General features: G+C 46.5%; 1 protein-coding gene across 4 annotated transcripts in view; it reads right to left on the bottom strand.

The window, feature by feature from the left end:
- The window catches only part of ADGB (androglobin), a 219,992-nt gene that overhangs the window by 24,240 nt on the left and 174,430 nt on the right, over nt 1-21,322 (bottom strand). For all 4 annotated transcript variants that reach the window (XM_055001570.1, XM_055001578.1, XM_055001596.1 and 1 more), the window contains one exon: nt 17,208-17,395. In XM_055001570.1, the coding sequence (XP_054857545.1) occupies nt 17,208-17,395 (188 nt within the window). The remainder of the gene's footprint in view (nt 1-17,207; nt 17,396-21,322) is intronic.

Genomic DNA, 21,322 nt, shown 5'->3' with positions numbered 1-21,322 from the left:
TAGCTTACTGTGGTGCAGTTAATTATAGATGTAATGGCCTGAGGAAACAGAATACTCTGAAACGAGTGAAGAAAGGAGGCCGGCACGGCTCGTCGCCTAATTTGTTCCCTTTGTAGACTGCCGATGGTGTTGCTACCGTTACTCGTCAGCATCTTGACGTACAGCAGCCCCTTTACGGACATCTTCCTGCCAGTAGACGGGGCGGAATTTGACTAACATAAACTGGGTTTTGAACTTATTTGTGCGAACACTTTATATATGTATGGTTTATGTAGCCCTTGTCTAATTATTGGTAATATAATTCGCACGGTTCACATTTTGGTGTCCCTTGGTGTACTTCCTCGAGCCTCTGGCTCCCCGTTGTCCAGTATGTTTTCAGAGGAAGTATTTTCTGTTCTTTTGCGGTATCATAGATTCATAGCTAAGCTGATCGATTCTATTTCTGGTGGCATCGTCACAGTAAGTGTTTATTGGCAACATCAATGGCGAGATTGGTGGGCTCAATCTATTTCTGCATTGAAACTATATTTTAAATAGTCTGTCTTTTAGTATATGGACCCTGTCCTGCTTTTGAATGGATTTTAGTGATTTCTTAAGCCATAAATAATTATGAATGCCCTCTTTAGCATCCGTTGTCTCCAATCTGATGTGTCTTCTACTTGAATTTATAATCCAATCAGTTATCCAAACCAATGCTACCACCTGGCGATAGTTTAATATTCAGTACTGCCAATCCTCCTCGTTTTTTGTCATCTTGTAGTATTTTAAATCTTATCCTTGGTTTCTTCCCTTTCCATATGAAGTCATTTATTACTTTCTGCCACTTTTTAAAAATCTTTGATCTATATGAATTGGGACCATTTGAAATAGGAAATTCAATTTTGGTAGTATATTCATTTTTGTTCCTCTATCGTTGTTGAAAGTAACATTATCTTCGTTTTCTTTTTGTTCAACTTATATCCAGAATACTGTCCAAATTTTAATATTTGTTCCATTATATAAGTTAAAGAGTTGTTTTGATTTGTCACTGATATAACCACATCATCTGCTTTTCAATTTATATATTTCTTTCCCCTCCTTTATTCCATCGATTCTACTGTCTTGCCTGATTCTCATCGCCAGAATTTCCAAGGCAATAATGAACAGTAATGGTGAAATTGAGCACCCCCTGTCCTGTTCCTTTTGTTATACAGAGTTGTACATACCTGTAACTGCTGTTCATTGAGTTCTTCTGTGCAGACACCCATGGGGACTGCGCACATGCAGGCCTGCCAATGGAGGAATCTTCTAGCTTCTATAGAACTCCGCTAGGGGCCACTCTTCCTGGGTCACATAGGAAAGCTCTTTTCCCGCCTAAATGGCCTCGTGACCCAGGAGGAGCAGCCTCCTCTCCCTCAGTTCTCCTGAGCCACCGTGAACTACAACTAAGTATCATCAGAGAGTTCACAGCTGGGCAGGAGGGAGGAATGTGTGTCTGCACAGAAGAACTCAATGAACAACAGTTACAGGTATGTACAACTCTGTATTCATTTTCATTCTTCTGTGCATCCTCACATGGGGATAGTACCAAGCTACGTACACAATAAGGAGGTGGGGTGAAACTCTCCAAAGAAGATTTATTACTCAACTGCAATGTACCAATAATTACAACTAGGAAAATACGATAATTAAATACTATAAGTATCTACACATACAACCCTGTAATAGGCACATAGATATAAACCATGCAGTGTTATCAGTATGCACGTCAAGTCTTTGTGCAATTAAAGAAAAACATCAACACAACCTCATCATTACATCTCCTGTCTCCTTTTTAAAAAAAATGTAAATAAAGAGTGCAACACTGCTCTAGCAACTGCCACATCCTGTGATGTGTTAACATCTACAGTGTAATGTTTGATGAAGGTATCAGAGGAAGACCAAGTCGCAGCTTTACAAATATGAGCAACAGGGACCCCCCTCAATAAGGCCGATGATGAGGCCTGAGACTTAGTAGAATGCGTCTTGACCAACAAGGGACAAGGCACCTTGGCCTGACGATATGCTGCTTGAATAGTGGACACAATCTATCTGGAAATAGTTTGAGCAGACGCTTTCTTACCCCTACTATGACCCCTGAAACAGATAAGTGTTTGTCCTCCCTAAAACCCTTAGTCCTATCCAAATAAAAGGACAGGGCTCTCTTCAGGTCCAAAGAATGTAGGGCCCATTCTGCACTAGATTGAGGGTTAGGGAAGAAAGTTGGTAAGTTAATGTTCTGTCCCAAATGGAAGACAGATACTACCTTGGGCAGAAAACTGAAACAGGGCCTAAGTACTACCCTATTAGAATGGAACTTCAGAAAAGGTGTGTCTACCCTTAGAACGGACAGCTCACTCACCCATCTCACAGACGTTATGGCCACCAAAAAGCATACCTTCCATGAAAGCAACTGAAGGGGACACGTAGCTAAGGGCTCAAATGGGGGTAACCAGTTGCAATAAAACTAAAGATAGAGACCACTGGGGAACTAGATGAATCGCTGGAGGATATAAGTTCATCATCCCCTTCAAAAACTTTTGGGAGACTAGATGAGAGAACACCATCTTCCTTTCCACTTGCTTATGAAAAGCAGAAATAGCAGCCAAGAGTATCTTAAGGGATGATGTTGACAACCCTTGTGATTTCAAGTAACACAAGTAATCCAACACCGCATATAAGGGACAAGAATCGGGTGAGAAACCCCTTTCAGATGTCCAGTAAGAAAAACGCTTCCACTTAGAGGCATAGGAACGTCTAGTGGAAGGCCTCCTAGCATTAAGAGGCGCAGTCTGTACTTCATGGGAAAAACTGGCTACTGAGGATATATTTGCCAGGAGTCAAATGTACTTTCTTGGGATCGTGGTGAAACAGAGACCCCCACATGAGAATGTCTGGGGCTGATGGAAGTGTCATAAAGGTCTGTTTGGACCGCTCTAGAAGCTTTGGCAACCAAATTTGCTGTGGCCAAAAAGGGGCGGCTAGTATGCAATTTGTATTGTCTTGTTGAATCTTGCATAGCACCTTGGCAACAAGGGGAATTGGTGAGAACATGTAATATAGTCTGCTCGTCCAAACAAACTGAAAGGCATCCTCTATGGAGAGGGGGTCGGCCCCTGCAAGAGAAAAACAGGGTTTCTCACCTGTAACTGTTGATCGTCGAGTCTCTTCTGTGCAGACACACATTGGGACTGCGCAGGCGCAGGCCAGCTGCGGAAAAGATTTTTCTAGCTTTTAGAGATGTGAAGGGGACGTTCGGATCCACCGCGCATGCGCGCCGGTGTTCCCGCCAATTTTGAATGCATATATATCCGAACGTCCCCGGCATTCCCTCAGTTCACCTGAGCCGCCGGAGAAACTCAGAAACCAAGCACTCACAGCGGGGTAGGTGGGAGGGAATGTGTGTCTGCACAGAAGAGACTCGACGATCAACAGTTACAGGTGAGAAACCCTGTTTATCGTCTTCGTCCTTCTGTGCAGCCCCACATTGGGAGAATAATTAGCATCTCACCAATGGGGGCGGGTGTGAGTGTCTACTGGAACAAAGAATGCAGGACAGCCGTGCCAACAGCTGATTCACGCCGTGCATTCACGTCCACAGAATAGTGTTTGATGAAAGTGTCTGCAGTGGACCATGTCGCAGCTTGGCAGACGTCCCGGAGCGGCACTCCTCGCAGGAAGGCAGCAGAAGCAGCTTGCGCTCGAGTGGAATGAGCGGTAACCAACAAGGGACACTGGACTCCAGCATGCTGATAGCAAAGTTTAATTGTAGACACAATCCAGCGAGAGATGGACTGGGCAGAAGCAGGTGAGCCCTTGCGAGGGCCAGAGTAACATAAAAACAGGGCAGGAGACTTCCTGAAGCATTTGATGCGATGTAAATAAAACAATAAAGCACGCTTTACATCCAATGTGTGTAGTGCTCGTTCCCCTGGGGATGAGGGTGATGGAAAAAAGGAAGGGAGGACCACCTTTTGCTGTAGGTGAAATTTGGAGACCACTTTGGGCAGAAATTCCATGCTAGTGTGGAGCATGACCGTACCAGGGAAAAACTGCAGGAAGGGAGGGTCACACCTCAGAGCAGACAACTCCCCAACACGCCTAGAGGACGTGACCGCCACCAGAAAGGCCACCTTTTGTGTGAGCAAGGGCAGGGGACAGGTGGATAGGGGCTCGAAGGGCCGGAGCATCAGTTGGGAGAGTACCAGGGACAGACTCCACTGAGGAATCGGCGGGGCCCTAGGAGGGAAGGTCTTAAACAGGCCCTTTAGGAACTGCTTGGAAAGCCAGTGAGTGAAAACGGTCTTTCCATCAATCTGCTCATGAAAAGCAGAGATCGCAGCCATGTGGACCTTAATGCTGGAGAAGGCAAGACCCTGTGAGCACAAATATAGGAGGTAGTCGAGAATCACAGGCAAAGGGCAATCAAAGGGAGAGACCCCTTTTGAGGCCAGCCATTGGGAAAAACGTGACCACTTCCTCTGGTAGGATAGCCTGGTGGATGGCTTCCGGGCATTTAGAATGACTTTAAGAACCTCCGAGGAGAGGCCTACTCCGGAGCGCACAGGAGCCAGGCAGCCAGGCTCAGAACTGCCACATTGTGGTGTCTGACCCCGTCCCTGGTCAATAGGTCCGGGGCCGGCAGAAGTGCTAGGCACCGTCCCCGTGAAAGGGAGAGTAAGAGCGGGAACCAATCTTGGCGGGGCCACCGTGGGGCAATCAGGATACAGTGGGTGTTGAAGGCCCTTATCCTGGAGAGGACCTTGTGCAGGAGTGGAAAGGGCGGGAAGGCATAAAAGAGCCCCGGGGACCAGGGTATCTGAAAAGCATCCCCTAGGGAGTGACGGCCAACTCCGGCCCGGGAGCAGAACAGCGGGGCCTGCTTGTTGTGGGCCGTGGCGAAGAGGTCGATGAGTGGTGTGCCCCATGATCGGAAGACCTGGTGGAGGTAAACCCTGTTGAGGGACCACTCGTGCTGAGGTAGAAACACCCTGCTCAGTGTGTCTGCTGTGGTGTTGAGCTCCCCGGCAATGTGAACGGCCCTGGGAAGGACGTTGTTGACCATGGCCCACGTCCAGAGAGTCGTTGCTTCCCTGCAGAGCTTGAGCGAGACCGTTCCTCCCTGCTTGTTGAGGTAATAGCAGGCTGTGGTATTGTCCGACAGGACCTGAACCCTCCTGTTCCGAATGATATCTGCAAAACAAGCAAGGGAGTAACGGATCGCTCTAAGCTCCAAAAGGTTTATGTGCATGGATGCCTCAGTTGGGGACCAGACACCTTGGGCTGAGAGCTGCCCACAGCGCCCTCCCCATCCCAAGTTGGAGGCGTCAGTAAAGACAGTGACCTCTGCCAGGAAAGGGCCAAAGGGACAACCTTCGGACAGGTTCTCAGGGACAGTCCACCAGGCCAGGGAGCGCTGCACCACCCTGGGGATGGAGAATTTCTGATGCTGGCCCATAGTGAGGGGGTTGTACCTCCGGACGAACCAGTTTTGCAGAGGCCTCATATGCAGGCGTGCGAAAAAAAACTACCCCTGTGGAGGAGGCCATAAGGCCCAACAACGTTTGGATCAAAAGGGCAGTCTGGAAACGGTTATGCAGGAAATGACGGGCTAAGGAGGAAAGCCTGGTCAGGCGATCGGGGGGCAGGAAGGCTCTGCCCCGGGGAGAGTCGAGATGAACCCCAATAAACCTAATGGCTGTGCCTGGAGTAAGGACGGACTTATCCCCATTAACCACCAAGCCCAACCTAGCCAGTACAGACAAAGTGAGGGCAATATGGGCCTGGAGAGAGTCAGCTGAGGGCCCCACCAGGAGCCAGTCATCCAGGTATGGGTAGATAAAGCATCCCCTGGACCGTAGGTATGCCACCACGGTGGCCATGCACTTCGTGAAGACCCTGGGTGCAGAGGCCAGCCCAAAGGGCAACACCGTATATTCATACACAGAATCCCCATAGACAAACCGCAGGTACTTCCTGTGGCCCTCGAAAATGGAGATGTGGAAGTAGGCGTCTTTCAAGTCTAGAATAGCTAACCAAACGCCAACCTCCAGGAGCTCTATAACCCGTGCCAGGGTCAACATCTGAAATTTCTCAACCCTCAAATAACTGTTGAGGCCCCTAAGGTCCAAAATGGGCCGGGAACCTCCATCCTTCTTATCCACCAGGAAATACCTCGAGTAAAATCCCCAAGGGGAAGTAGCGACATTGACCAGTCGGACAGCACCTTTGTTCACCAACTCTATAACATTATTGTGTAACACAATATCACAACATGGAGAACAACGGGGAGGGAGAGAAAGGGGAGGTGCATCAACAAATAACAATTTGTAACCATGGGCCACAATAGACAGGACCCAAGTGTCAGATGTAACAAGTTGCCAACAGGGCAAAAAAGGCTGAAGCCTGTCCAAGAACCGGGCAGTAGAGGGAGTGTCCCCAGAGGCCAACAGGGGAGCGTTCAGGCTTAGTCAGAAGACCGAGGGCTTCTGCACCGAGGTCGAAGGCTTGGGTGAAGAGGGCTGTTGCCTGCCCTTGGACCGGCCGGAGCGCCTGGAAGAGTGACGCTGCTGGGCTGAATAGGATCGGTGACCGTAGGACTGGCCCGAAAAGAAGCGCCCTTGACGCTGCTGGTAAGGCTGGTAAGGGGTCTGGTAGGACCGGAACCGACCATAACGATACCTCGGACCCGACGACTGAGCCGAGGGGGCGACTCCGAGGGACTTGGCCGTCTGCTGATTCTTTTTCATCAGGGAGAGGGACTCATCCGTCTTCTCCGAGAAGAGCTGGGGCCCCTCGAATGGGAAATCCTCCACTTTCGCCTTCTTCTCTGGCGGCAGGGCAGTGGACCGGAGCCAGGCGTGTCGACGCAGGACCACCGAAGTCGCAATCGAGCGCGCCTGACCTTCCTCAGCCACGATGGACGAGGGTTTCGGATGACTGAAGAGGTACGGGCAAGCATCCTGTTTTAAACGGTAGTACCTCTCTACCTTCTTTGCCGTCGCGGACACGGACGCCGGTGTTTGCCAGAGCGCGAGAGCGCTGTCAACGAAATCCTCCACAGGGGGAAACGCCACCGACGCGGGGGACCCGGAATACAGTGCCTCCAGCAGCTTACTCTTGGGCTTGGAGGTCGTGGAGGAGACGTCTATCTCCAGCGCGGCGGCCATCCGCATCATTTGCTCGGAGAACAGCCTGTAGTCGTCATTCGGGGACGACGAACGGGACCCACCTACGGTGTCATCCGGGGAAGGGTCAGAAGCCACATCCGAAGAGTATTCTGACGGGGAAGCCAGGCCCTCCTCATCCTCGGAATCTGAAAATTCTGCCGGCGTTTGCGTCGGAACCGAAGTCCGGCGATCAACTGGGGCTGAAGGATGAGGCGCAGGAACCGAGGAATGGACCAGCACGCTAGCCGCAGGAGGAGCAGGCGCAGGGTGCACAATCGGCTGAGCCAGAACGGAAGGCTGCGGAACCGAAGGATGCTGCAGGAAGGGCACGGACTGCTGGAACCAGGCCACAAAATCCTGCCAGGAGGCCATATTCCCTACTCCTGGGACAGACTGGCAAGGAGGTAGAGGAGCGGGTACCGGGGCAGGCCAGCGAAATGTTGCCGGAACCGACGAGGCGGACGGCATCGGAACGGAGGATTCCGAAGGCGCCGGGGCAGACGGCAGGGAACGCTCGAATGGCTGATATGGTTCCGAAAAAGGCGGGAACGGCAGGAATTCCTCCGGAACCGACGGAGGAGGCGTGCAAGGAGGTGACGGGGTGTGGAGACTCACCACATCGTCAGCTATCAGGACCGGTCTGGGCGGAGTACCGGGAAGCACAGTTGGAGCCGGGGATGGAGCACGGCCCTTGGCCTTTGACTTGGCCTTGGCCTTTTTAGGCGGGGGCTCCGAAGAAGCCTCTGTGGCCGAAGTTTTGGACGAGGGCTTCGATTTGGATGACGGACGCTTCTTGGCCTTCCGACTCGAAGGACGATCCACGGAACCGGAGTCAGATCGGGCCTCCGGAACGGGTTGCCCCGTCGGTTCCGATGGAAGCGGCTCTGCCGACTTACGAGACGGCGCCGGTGACGGAGCGGCGGAGCGGGGCCTATCTCCCGAAGAGCCCGATGGCTTGGGGGGGAGAAGGTTGGCATCCCACAAGAAGGCACGGAGCCTGGCCTTCCGATCGCTCCTCGCTTTCGGGGTGAAAGACATGCACACCGCACAACGCTCCACGACGTGCCCCTCGCCCAGGCAGATGAGACAGAGCTCATGGCCATCCGAGTGTGTCATTTTCGTTCCGCATTTCAGACACTTTTTAAATAAGGACGTCTGAGACATTTTGAACGGTATCTCCCGCCGATGGACACAGGAAAACACCGAATAGCAGAAGAAAACGACCAAAGAACTCCGAAGAGACGCTGAGAGACAACGAACGCTAGACAATAAGAACCTTTTCGACGGCGGCGAAAAAGGAACTGAGGGAATGCCGGGGACGTTCGGATATATATGCATTCAAAATTGGCGGGAACACCGGCGCGCATGCGCGGTGGATCCGAACGTCCCCTTCACATCTCTAAAAGCTAGAAAAATCTTTTCCGCGGCTGGCCTGCGCCTGCGCAGTCCCAATGTGGGGCTGCACAGAAGGACGAAGACGATCAAAAGATTGTGGCTTTTGCGTTGTCTGCTGTGGCAAATAAATCTACTTCTGGAAAACCCCACTTCTGGAACAGAGGTTCGAGGTACGACATGTTCAATGACCATTCGTGATTGGTGACCAGCATTCTATTGAGAACATCAGCCTTGGAATTGTCTGTCCTGGCTATGTGAATAGCCTGCAGGGAGACCCCATTTGCAATTGCTCATTGCCAAATGGCAGCCGCTTCTTTGAACAGGGTCAAGGACGCAGTTCCACCCTGCTTGTTTACATAGTATTGAGCAGTGGTATTGTCCATATGAATCTGGACGCTTCTGTTTTGAAGAAAGGCTGCAAAGGAAACAAGAGCAAATCTAATAGCTCTAATTTCAAGAATGTTAATATGTAGCAATTGTTCTGCCCGAGACCATTTACTCTGAATGAACAGATCACCACAATGGGCCCTCCAACCCAGTTTGGAAGCATCGGTTGTGACAATCACCTCCCAAAGTTGAGGTCCAAAAGGCATGCCCTTCAATAAGTTGGACTCAAAGGTCCACCACTGTAGAGACTGAACTACCTGCCTGGGAACTGAGAACCTTTGATTCGGGGAGTGAGACATTGGGTTAAACCATCTCACAAACCAATTTTGTAGGTCCTTCATATTTAGATGAGCAAAAGGCACCACCGCCATGGTAGCAGCCTTGTGTCCCAGTAGTTTCTGGATAGTATCTGCAGCCTGGAATCTATTCCTGGCAAAAAGGGACACCAGTGAACGAATCTTTAAAATTCTATCAAGAGGCAGCATCGCTCTACCCAACTCTGAATCCAGGTCCACAGCAATATAGGTGATCCTCCTACAAGGGGTTAGCCGGGACTTTGTAGTATTAATAACCAACCCTAGGTGTGAGCAGACAGCTATTACCAAACTGATATCTGTCCTCAGTTTTTCTTCAGAAGTGGCAGACAACAACCAGTCATCTAAGTACGGGAAAATAGAACAATGCTGGGTCCTCAGGTAGGCAACCACTGGTGCCATGCACTTGGTGAACACCCGGGGAGCAGTTGCCAAACCAAAGGGCAACACCGTATACTGGTATATCTTATCATGGTACTTAAAACAGAGGTATTTCCTGCAATCCTCCTTGATCCCCATGTGAAAATATGCATTAAGTCTAACACAGCAAACCAGTCCCCTTTAGAGAGGAAGGATAAAACATCTGAGAGGGTAACCATCTTAAACTTAGAATTTCTGAGGAAAAAATTTAAGCCTCTCAGGTCCAAGATGGGTCTAAAACCACCATCCTTCTTGGGTACCAAGAAAATGTTTCAAAAGAAACCACGAAACTCATGTATATTGAACACTTCCTGAATTGCCCCTTTATTAAGCAAAGATAGGATTTCCATCTCAAGCTCAGGCATTGTATTAGTAGTGGCTGCTGAAACCCAAATACACTCCGGTTTGGCCACAAATTCTAACCCATAGCCCTCCCTGACAATAGTCAGAACCCAGGAGTTGGATGTAATCATCTCCCACTGGGAATAGTATGCTGAGAGTCTCTCTGTATAGCATGGGCTTGGGTCAGGCATGGCCTCCACCAGTCAGAATTGTTTAGCAGGGCCTGGAGTGTCTTTGCTACGCTGAGATGCAGGTTGGGAGGACTTCTGCTTATAAGACCTTCTCTTGGGCTGCTGCTTGATGATAGGGATGGTAGGACTGCTGGTGGTAAGGTCGAAAAGGCCAGTCATAATGTTGGTAGCCATACTGATGTCTGGGGAAGTACCTCGGCTTGTACGAACATTGTTCCGTTGGGAGAATACCCAGAGATTTCGCAGTTTGACAATTTTCACGCTTTTGATATAACGTGTCATCAGTTGCGGCAGCAAACAGGGTAGAGCCCTCAAAGGGCATTTCCTCTATCTTGGTTCTGGTTTCTGGTGGTAGAGCAGTTGAACGAAGCCAAGCATGACGCCTTAACAGGATGGCACTTGCCATTCCCTTAGCAGATGTTTCAGCACTATGTTTGCCAGAATTCATTTGTTGCTTCGCCACTCAAATGGCTTCTGTCTGCAGTAAACATTGCTTTCATTTCCTCAGGAAGTCCTGTAATGCACTCCGACAGCTTCTCCCACAGGTATAGCTGATATCCTCCCATAATGACCTGATGATTGCCAATTCTAAGGGTAAGCACCACAACAGAATACTGGCGCCTGCCATAACCATCCAGTTTCCTACCCTCCTTATCGGCAGGAGTGGTATGAGTACCAGAATGTTGCTTCAGGAATTCCTCTGTCATTAGGGAGGAAGGGGACAGGGTACTTTAAAAGCGATGGCCAGGTATCATGTTTGACCTTGTACATTGCTTCTACTTTCTTAGAAGTGGGTGGCAATTCTGCTGGTTTCTCCCAGACCTTCAAGATTGCTTCATCCAAGCCTTCAACAATTGGGAAGCCCACCACTGCTGGGGCATCACTATAAGGTCTACCCAGGAGTTTCCCCCCTGACTTAGGCATGACAGAAGAAACATCTAATTCCAGGGCCTGTACCATTCTGGACATCTGCTCCACACAGAGCCTCAAATCTTCATAAGGAGAGGTAGAAGAAGGGCCAACATTCTCATCTGGAGACAGTTCAGACGTATCAGAACCGACACCCTGTGAAGGGTGGTGGAAATCTTCCTCATCAGAATCATGTTGCTCCCACACTGGTGAAGGTGGTGGGAGCCAAGCTTTGTTGGATGATGATTCTGCGGATCCGAAGACTTGAAGCCCTGTGGGCCACCCTGCCAGCAGCAGTGGTATGGAGGGGGGATACAGAAAGCCATGTGGTGTTGGTGTTGAGGCGATTCCCTCGAACCAGATGCAAGGTGAGATTCGGAACCATAATCACTATGTGCACTCGGAGTCGGGGAGCGTCGTAGAGAAAAATGCTTGTCCCCTTGGGACACCTTGTCTTCTCCTGTCAAGTCAAATCGGGTGTGGGCTCGAACCCATGCTCTGTTGTCCAAACCACCTGGTTTGTATTAGTAGGAGCAGATTCCAATTCTAACAATTCGCCATCAGATACGGAGTGATCTGAGGATTGGCGGTGTGGAGAAGGGGTCTTTGGAACAGGGAACAGTTCCTCACTCTTGCGCTGGTACCTTTTCTCTTGACTTCGACTGGATTTAGAAGTTGATCGAGACAAATGCTTAGATTTCTTTGCTTTCTTAGCTGGCGATTCTGAACTCAGCCTCAGTCCAAAGAAGTGCGTGGAGTTGAGGATTTTCCAACCATCGGATCCGACTTCGGGCCCAAGTGTGAGGACAATACGGATCCAGCTCTCGGTCTCTGTTCCGAGGGAAGGGATGGAATTGGAGCCTTCCCAGCTGTTAGGTCCAACCTCTGAGCAGACTGCACAGAGGCCACAGACCTGGCCCTTGATGTCCGATCCGGCATGCCCGAGGATTTAGTGGGCTTTGGATCCAGCGATTGCTGAGGCTCCTTAGAGGCAGACTGCTTTGATGCCACGGAGTCAGAGCCTGAAAACACCTTTTCCCAAAGGGCGGCTTTTAGTCTTTGAGCCTGTTCATTCTGAACCTTAGGGGTAAACTGCTGACAGATAGTACAAGAGTCAACTTTATGCCCCTCGCCCAGGCACAATAGGCACACCTCATGCTGGTCAGAATGGGTCATTTTCATGCCACATTGGGAACATTTCTTAAACAACACAAACTGCGACATATTTGACCACAAGGCCACCGAAGTGATCCAAACTGGCCAGCTCAAGCACGATAAAGCCAAAAATGCCAAATTAGAACAACGCAAGTCCAGAAAGAGTAGTCAGGGAAAACAGTTCGATAGTCAACACGTGAAGAAACAATTACCAATACCAAGAACGTCAGGAAAGAGGAAGGTCAAAAAACCAATCCAAGGTCAAATACCACTTGTGGTGAAACGGGGCCTTTTGTACCACTGGTAGACCTTGCTCTGTCTACCCCTCCCTTTTCACCTCTGGCCAGGCACTCGAAGGGGCTGTCTCCTTTTCCTATCTCCAGGTAGTTGCTGCCACCACTGTCCCTGTATGGGGTCCTGGTTAGGCGGGACAGCCTCCTAACCTCCCTCCTCTGCTAGTGGGCCCAAGCAGTTGGGGGACTATGTGGAACAGAAGATCTTTCTTCCTTCACAAATTCCAAAAATCATTTATTTAACTTCTAACTATACACAGGCAAATATACAGTGAACAGAGGGATTAATAAAACAGAAACAGAAACCCCTACCCTATCTCCCTCATGCCCTAATTAGATGTTTGTAGGGCAGGCCCAATCCTTTGATACCTGGGGTTACATTAGATCTACATCTCCCCTCAGAGCCACCTCTCCCTCAACTCTTCAGCCACCATCTGTCAACTTCCAACTCCCCTCCACCAACTGACTCGCTCTCCCTCCAATCACATTCTACTCCAGAACTGGTCCCTCCCCTCTGCAGCCCATAGAAAGTTAACTCCACAAACAGAATGGCGTTTCTCCACACCACTGAAGACAAAAAGGATGGTGACACGAAGAAAAAGAGCTCAGAAGCACCAATCCTCTCTTCGTGGCGGCTAAGAGAGAACTGAGGGAATGGGGGCCACTCCTCCTGGGTCACAAGGCCATTTAGGCGGGAAAAGAGCTTTTCCTATGTGACCTAGGAAGAACGACCCCTAGTGGAGCTCTATAGAAGCTAGATGATTCCTGCTGCCCGTCCTGCTGCCCGTCTCTTTAGCAGCAGGAAGTGGAGGCAGCAGCCGGGCTGCTGGGGCTGGCTTTCTAAAGAAAAGTAAGCTGCCCTGATTTAACTTGCTCTACTTTCAGTCATGGGCCATGGCTCTTGAGTGAGTGAGTGAGTGAGGAGAGAGAGAGAGAGAGAGAGAGAGAGAGAGAGAGAGAGAGAGAGAGAGAGAGAGAGAGAGAGAGAGAGAGAGCGCTTGCAAGCCGGGCTGCTGGTGTAAAGAAGGGCAAACTGCTTTGATTTAACTTGCTTTACTTTCGATGTATTGTCGAAGGCTTTCACAGCTGGAGAATGATGGTTGTTGTGGATTTTCCGGGCTGTATAGCCGTGGTCTTGGTGTTGTAGTTCCTGACGTTTCGCCAGGAACTGTGGCTGGCATCTTCAGAGGTGTAGCACCAAAAGACAGAGATCTCTCAGTGTCACAGTGCTTTACTTTCAGTCGTGGCTCTTGAGTGAGTGAGTGAGTGAGTGAGTGAGTGAGTGAGAGAGAGAGAGAGGGAGAGAGAGAGAGCTTGCAAGCTGGGCTGCTGGTGTAAAGAAGGGCAAACTGCTTTGATTTAACTTGCTTTACTTTCATTCACTCTTACAGATATTTCTCCATCTTCTTTTATGGCTCTTTCTTTGTAGAGGTTGGAAAAGAAAGTTCTAATTTGGTCTTTCATTTCTTGCTCTTTGTGGATTACTTGATGGCCATTCCTAAATCCTGGTATCCTTCTTTTCTCTCTCTCTTTTCTCAAACAGTATGCCAAATATCTTCCTGGTTTGTTTGCAGTGAAATGTCTTTGTTTTAAATATTTCAATTTTTTCTGAGTTTCTTCTACCTCCAATAAATCCAATTGGTTCTTTGGCTGCATGATTTCTTTCCATTTATCTTTATCCCTTGTTATTTTGTGTTCTTGTTCCAGTTTCTTCATTTTTGGATTAGATTATCCATAACTCCCAACTTTTCTTTTTTCTTTTTGGATGCTATTGCTAACAAGGTCCCTCTTACATAGGCTTTATTAGGTTCCCAAATTGTTATTGGGTTAACATAAATTGTAGTATTCATCCTGAAATAATGAATTCTTTCCAACATTTTTGTAATACATTCTCCTGTAGCAATAGTCATTTAATCTCCGTCTTCTTTCTTTCTTGCCTCCACTTTGACAAGTTACCTTTGTCAGGTTATGGTCTGCTAGAGTCCTTGAGAGAATTTCTGCTTTGTCCACTTTTGTCAATAAGCTTTTGGATATCCAACACATATCTATTCTGGAATATATTTTATGTCTGTCTGTGAAGAATGTACAGTCTCTTTCTTTTGCATGCAACCCTCTCCAAACATCTTCCAGTTCCAAAGTAGACATATAATTAGGTACACACTTTGGGAGATTCCCTCCTAATCTTATAGATGTCTCTATTTTCAGATCCTGGACACCATTCCTATCTCCAAATATCAGAAACTCTCCCTCTTGAAAATCTAATAATACCTGGAAATATCTCTCATAAAACTTCTTTTGACCTTTATTTGGTGTATATATTGACATCAATGTCCATACTTGTCCATCAGAAAGTCTTATTTTTAAAATCAGGTATCTTGCCTCCTCATCTTTTAATTCTTTTTTTAAAATATTTTATTTATTTTGACAAAGTAAAAAAAGGGATACAAAAAGAACCTTTTAATTCTTGAAGGATCTCCAAGCTCTGGTTATTGATGCCCTGAGCCCTGCGCCCTTCGTGCGGAGGGTGGAATAGAAATTCAAATAAAAATAAAAATAAATAAATAATGTATATTGCCACACCTTTTTTCTTCACTTGCAATAACAATGTATAAACCTTGTCTGTTTTTGCAGTTTAGTAAGAGTTCTTGGTCTTTTAAAATATGGGTTTCCTGAATACATACAATGTCTGCTTTTAATTTCCTCAGTTGATTGAAGTTTCTTGATCTTTTAGAGAGAGAATTTAGTCCATTCACATTTGTTGAGATTATCTTACATCCATTCATTTTTCTTCCTTTTTTCTTTCTGCTTTTGCTTCATATTGCTCCTTCTTTCTCACTAGTTGAAGGATTGACATCTTCCAAGCTCAATTCTTCTAAATCTTGTAGAAGTTCCTCCACTTCTGTAACTGATATTACTGTTTTCTTACCTTGACTCATGAATATTTTTAATCTGCAAGGGATTTTCCAGCAATATCTTATTTCATTCTGCTGCAGAACTCTCGTCTGGCTCCCATTTTTTTTCATTTCTTTATTGTGTTTGGTGGTAGGTCTTCGAATATTTGTATTTCTTTTCCTTCTACTTTCAGCGGTTCCTTCCTGTGTTGTAAAAGAATGGTATCCTTTGTTTTCTTGTGTGAAAAGGTGATTAGTATATCTCTTTGCACCTTTGGCTGAGTTGCGTATTTAGAATTAATCCTAAAGATTTGTTCAACTTCTGGGAAGTCACCTTGACCTTTCAAATAGTTCTGAATTAACTTTCAGAATTCATTCTCTTTGGGGTGAACTGTTCACATATCTTATAGGCCATACCATTATGGCCTTCAGCCAAACACATAAGACAGAGCTCATGCTAATCAGTGTGGGTCCTTCTAGTACTGCACTTAGAGCAGTTTTTGAAGAGAACTTGGTGGGCCATACTGAGGGGAAATTACCTCAGATTGTAGTCAGATAAGCCCGGATCGAACATGAACCAGAATCAGAGTCCAAATAAGAAAGTCAAATCTAGTCCAAGATCAATCAGAAGCCAGAAAAAAACAATCAGAAGAAAGTGAAAGGAACTCATAAGTGAAGTTCTTCTCCTCATGGTGGCTAGAACTGAGGGAAGGAGGCTGCTTCTCCTGGCTAGTCACATGCCCTTTTAGGTGGGAGAATGGGTCTTTATGTGGCTTGGGCGAAGCAATCCCTAACAGAGCTTTAAAGAAGTGTTGAAGAACTTCTCTGGGCAGCAGGCCTGCACATATGCAGTCCCCTATGTGGGACTGCGTAGAAGAACAATGATGAACATTGGGTGAGATATACCGGGAATGATCTAAACGTTTAAAAGAAGTTAGAGAAAGAGAAAAAAATGTGGATTTTCTACATCAAATATCTACTTGGACTTCACCACTATGTTGCCTTGCATATTGTTGCTTTAAATTTGTACTCCTATATACTACCTGTGCTTCATGTTGTCCAATGTCAGTCTTAGAATTGATTATGTTTTGTTTCAGCCGTTCTTCAACTCTGTATTGGATCCCTGCTAATACTATGTCTTTGTAAACTGTATTTATTTATCCTATGGCATCTATGGAAATGTCCTTGACATTGTATGTAAATGTCCTGACACTGTATGGAACTGTCTTTGATACTGATTGTACTACTCTTACACTATAATCCACCTTGAGTCTCAGTGAGAAAGGCAGACTATAAATAAATAAATAAATAGATAAATAAATAAATAAAATAAAATTACAGGGGAGAAAACAACAAAGAACAAATTGTGAGACCTACTGATTTTCATTACTGTGATTTTAGTGATGTGGTATTAACATTTGATTCATCCAATAAACATTCATTCATCCAATAAGCATTACGGCATGTGAAGCCGTTCTACAGCAATAGTACATTATAGTGTATTTCAAAATACCTATCAAAGTAAGGAGGGAAACCATACACACAAGACAGTTGTTTCATTAAATTAATTTGAAAGTAAGAATGACCTACAGATAGAAAATACTGATTTTTTTTTATCAACTGCATCAAGTGGAAAAATAAGAAATGCTACACAGAACATTGATGGAATGTCATTATTGCTCGAAAACTCACTGTAAGCACAACCTCATCCATTTATTCTTACTTGTGCTTCTGGTCTAGAAGAGGCAGATGGTGGTTTTTCTTTAGCAGTTTTTTCTGCCTTGTCAGTTGCTTTGTCTTTTGTTTTTCGAGTTGTTTTTGAAGATCCTGCAGATTTTTGCCCTTCTGTGTTGCTATGAACATCTGGGTTTAGGACGGATATACTTTCCTCATGTTTTTCAACAGCATGCGCTGCACATATAAAATTGTATTTAAATGACAATAAGAACACAATTAACAAATGGAAATACTCAGAACACAAATATATTTTTAATAGAACAGTGAAGAAATTCATTGAAAAGGCCTATCATTTCACAAATATATAATCACAGATAAAAACTATTAAATAGTAGAACTGATAAATGTAAGGACAGTACTACAAATAAGACTGGCACTCTTATCCAAACAACGATACTAGCATATCTATTACGATATCAGCATAACATTGTCTTTTGAAGTATGAGAACGTTTCTGATACAGTGCTGCTGACACGTTGGTAAATATGTGTCACCCAAAGCACTTATGACCAAACATAATGACAGAGATACTGACAGAGAACTAGAGATGAATGAGAACTGGTTGCACATGGAACAATAGAAACACTGTGCACTAGAATGCAAAGACCACATTTTAGCACAAAATTATGTGCACTTATCTTGCCACCCCACCCACTGAATTAAAAGGGTCTGATATGTGTTATTGTGTAAATGTGTAATGTCCTACTTTTATTCTTTGAGCAATATGTTCTGTGACCACTGTGTAGTTAGACTTGCAGATACTCTCCAACCAAAGGACACAAGCCAGGCATAAGCCAGGAAAGTTCTAGTTATTTCAGTATGATGGATTTAAGCATGTCCCTTTGAAATCCTCTTCCACGTATATTGGAAGAGGCTGTGTGCATTGAAACATGGGTAGATAATACAGCCACAAAACAAAAACAGGGAATTATATGAACTTGCAAACCAATCTTAACTGAACAAGCTTTGAGTTTTCATTCTTGTCATCATTGCCAAAATAAGTAGAAAAATCTCTTTTTACAGTGGTGTTGAATTAGTTTAGTAGGGTTGTTATAGACAGATGTCACCAAGGAAAACACAGAGAGGTATTATTTTTATTCTATTGTCGAAGGCTTTCACAGCCGGAGAGCGATGGTTGTTGTGGATTTTCCGGGCTGTATAGCCGTGGTCTTGGCATTGTAGTTCCTGACGTTTCGCCAGCAGCTGTGGCTGGCATCTTCAGAGGTGTAGCACCAAAAGACAGAGATCTCTCAGTGTCACAGTGTGGAAAAGATGTTGGCAGGTCATTTATATCTACTCAGGAGGGGTGGGGTTGGGCTGAGTCATCCTGTAAGAGTTTCCCAGGGTGTGGAATGCTGAGGGAGGGAGGCTTCACTGTATCCTGAGGAGGTTCTTTTGCATATGGATTGGTGCTTGATGTGCTAATCTTCTCTGCAGGGCTATTGTCGGGTATAGAGTGTTTTGTTAGCCTGGTGTTTTTCAGGACTGGAAACCATGCTCTATTCATTCTTAAAGTCTCTTCTTTCCTGTTGAAATTGTGCTTTCAATACATACTTGGAAGATTCTACAATGAGGTCCTCTTTTAGAATCCATTGCCATGAAGGTGATATATAAGGGAACGTCCCTTCCTAGAACCCCCTAATTGTTGGGATGGTCACTACTTGTTGTCTAAGGGTGTTGGTATTAAGACTTTTCTTCAAGCCCTCTTGAAGAAAGGATAGTAACTCCCTAATTAGCCCCCAAAGATTACATGACTCTATCCATGGACTCTTCTGGGAACTTGGCAGGAATTTTTATAGACTCTGTGGAACTCTTCCTGGAGGTTAGCATAGTACTAATCATGCCTTCTGTTTAGTCCAATCCTATTAGCTGTTTGTGTTCGACCTCCACACTGTGAGGCTTGTCAGAGCTGGTCAGGGGTGTCGTACTGATCCCTGCATCAATGGGCCCTCCTGCAGTGGAGGTGCCAGGGATCCATGCTTGAAAGATTCTTCAGGTTTTGACCATGTCTTTCTGGACCTGAAGGTTGCTATTAGCATCACTTCTGCACTTTACTGTGTGATCTTCAGAACAGCTCTGTGCAATAGCTGTACTATGGAAGACATACAGGACATGTGAAGGCAGCTTGCTGCTCACATCATCTATCCCTATGGTTTGAGGGTTTCTTCTCCTTGCACCTTGTTGAAAACTGGTAGACCAGTTGGGGAATCTCACTGGATAGCATCCATTCTGCTTGGTTCATCACTCTCTGGCTTAGCCAGTCCATCTCAGAGTTGTCCTCTGTATAAACATATAGTGACCTGTGGGAAGATTCTGACATTCCACCATACCGTGTCTGATGGCTCTGAGTTCCAAAAGGTTTACCCTGTTGATCACTTGTCCTTCAGCCAGATGCCCTATGCCATTCTTCCTTGAGTGTGGGATCCCCATCCCCAAAGACATGTCCATGGTCATCACTGTTCTCTCTGGTTCCTTGAGTGGGACACCCTTGTGGGACTGAATGAGATATAGCCACTGGTTGTTTTCCTGTTTGAGGATCTCTGGCAATTCAACTATCTTGGACCTCTTGTGATCTAACGCCCCATGGTATGGCAACAGGCATTTCTGAAGTGCACAAATCAAGATGTCGTTTGGATATGGGAAAGGAGCCACTCTCCGTGGTCTAGCCATGCTATCAGTAATACTAGGATTCTGATGAACACCATAGGTGGCGTTTTCAGCTCAAAGGAAAGAGCCCAATGTTGAAAGAGCCTCTGAGAGATCGATGGAAGCCAGACAATCTCACTTCTGAATGGCAGTCGTGACAAATTTTAGCCTTTCCATTCCGACCTTCTTGTTCCTAGGCATCTATTTTATTTGACCAAATTCCTTTGGATCTAGGGGAAAAGGGACCAGGTGGCACAGAATTGAATTCCACTGATCACAGTATCCAACACCCGCCTGTTTCTTATTATTAGCTGCCAAGGGTTTGCCAAACATTGTAAGCATTCCCCAAACACCATCATGCCTGTTGCCTTGGTGTAGACACATTGAGTTCCCTTCTTTGGCCCTTTAGTATTCTGCTCAGATTTGTTGAGGGAGAAGGTACTACCCTCCTCTCAATGTCTGGTCTGCTTTCCTTTATTTAGAGTTTCTCCAGACAGGTTGATATTTTGAAAGGAACCGCAGTTACTTTGGCTTGGGGGCAAATGGTCCACGTTCCAATTTCTAAGCTAAGCGTTGTGACTGGTTGCCTGAAAACCATGCTCCTTGTTGACCACAGCATAGCATATTGCTGAGGCTATTTTCTTAGTTTTGCTCTTTGGCAGGAATTTACTACTCACTGCAGCCAGGTCTGAGACCCGAGAGAATGTGACTCTAGGAAGGAGTGGAGCTGTCACCAATGCTCTGAAGGATATAGCGGAAACTTCCAATTTTCTGTGCATAGCCAGTTCAAACCACTTGATGCTGGAATCCTAGGTAGTCCGTCCTTGTCAACGGGTAGCACAGGATTAGACGGCAAGCTGGTTACCAGATAATCCACCAATGGCAGCTTGATCCTCTCAGTAACCCCTGGAACTAATGTATAAGACTTGCGGGGGGGGGGGGGGGGAGGAAATAAGAGTAGTTAGTTTTGCCAAAGTTTCCCTCTTAGACTTCTACAAGTATGAGAGACTACTGGAAGGGAATACCTGATGGGATTATTCCTGATTCTAGGGAGGATTCTCTCCAACCCCTTAGTCCTTAAGGGAGAAGACTCCAGGATCCTCATCACCTTAGGGAGCCTTCTAAGATAGTTCCTGAGGAAGCCCTGCTAGGGAATTTTCCCTTCTTTTAACAACTCCCCTTTCTTCTTGGCTGAGAGAGAAAACTGATAGCTCAGGGTTCTCCGGTTGAAGTCTTAACTGAGATATGATGTGCTCTTAATGGCCCTAAATCTAAGCTGCAGGCCTGCACTTTTAGAGGCCTGGGAGATGGCTAGGCCTGCCTTTGCTGAATTCTGCCATCCAGGCCCCTGGGCATTTCTCTTTCACTGGTCTGTTGAGAGGCCTAGAAGGGGCTGAGGCCTGGGAGTTTGGAAAGTCTAGGCTGCAGGCTTATGCTCTTTGAGGCCTGTGAGGTG

The sequence above is a fragment of the Eublepharis macularius genome, chromosome 1 (assembly GCF_028583425.1).
Source record: "Eublepharis macularius isolate TG4126 chromosome 1, MPM_Emac_v1.0, whole genome shotgun sequence".
Taxonomy (NCBI): Eukaryota; Metazoa; Chordata; class Lepidosauria; order Squamata; family Eublepharidae; genus Eublepharis; species Eublepharis macularius.
Note: the sequence above shows the minus strand (reverse complement) of the source record. Positions and strands in the feature narration are given on the sequence as shown.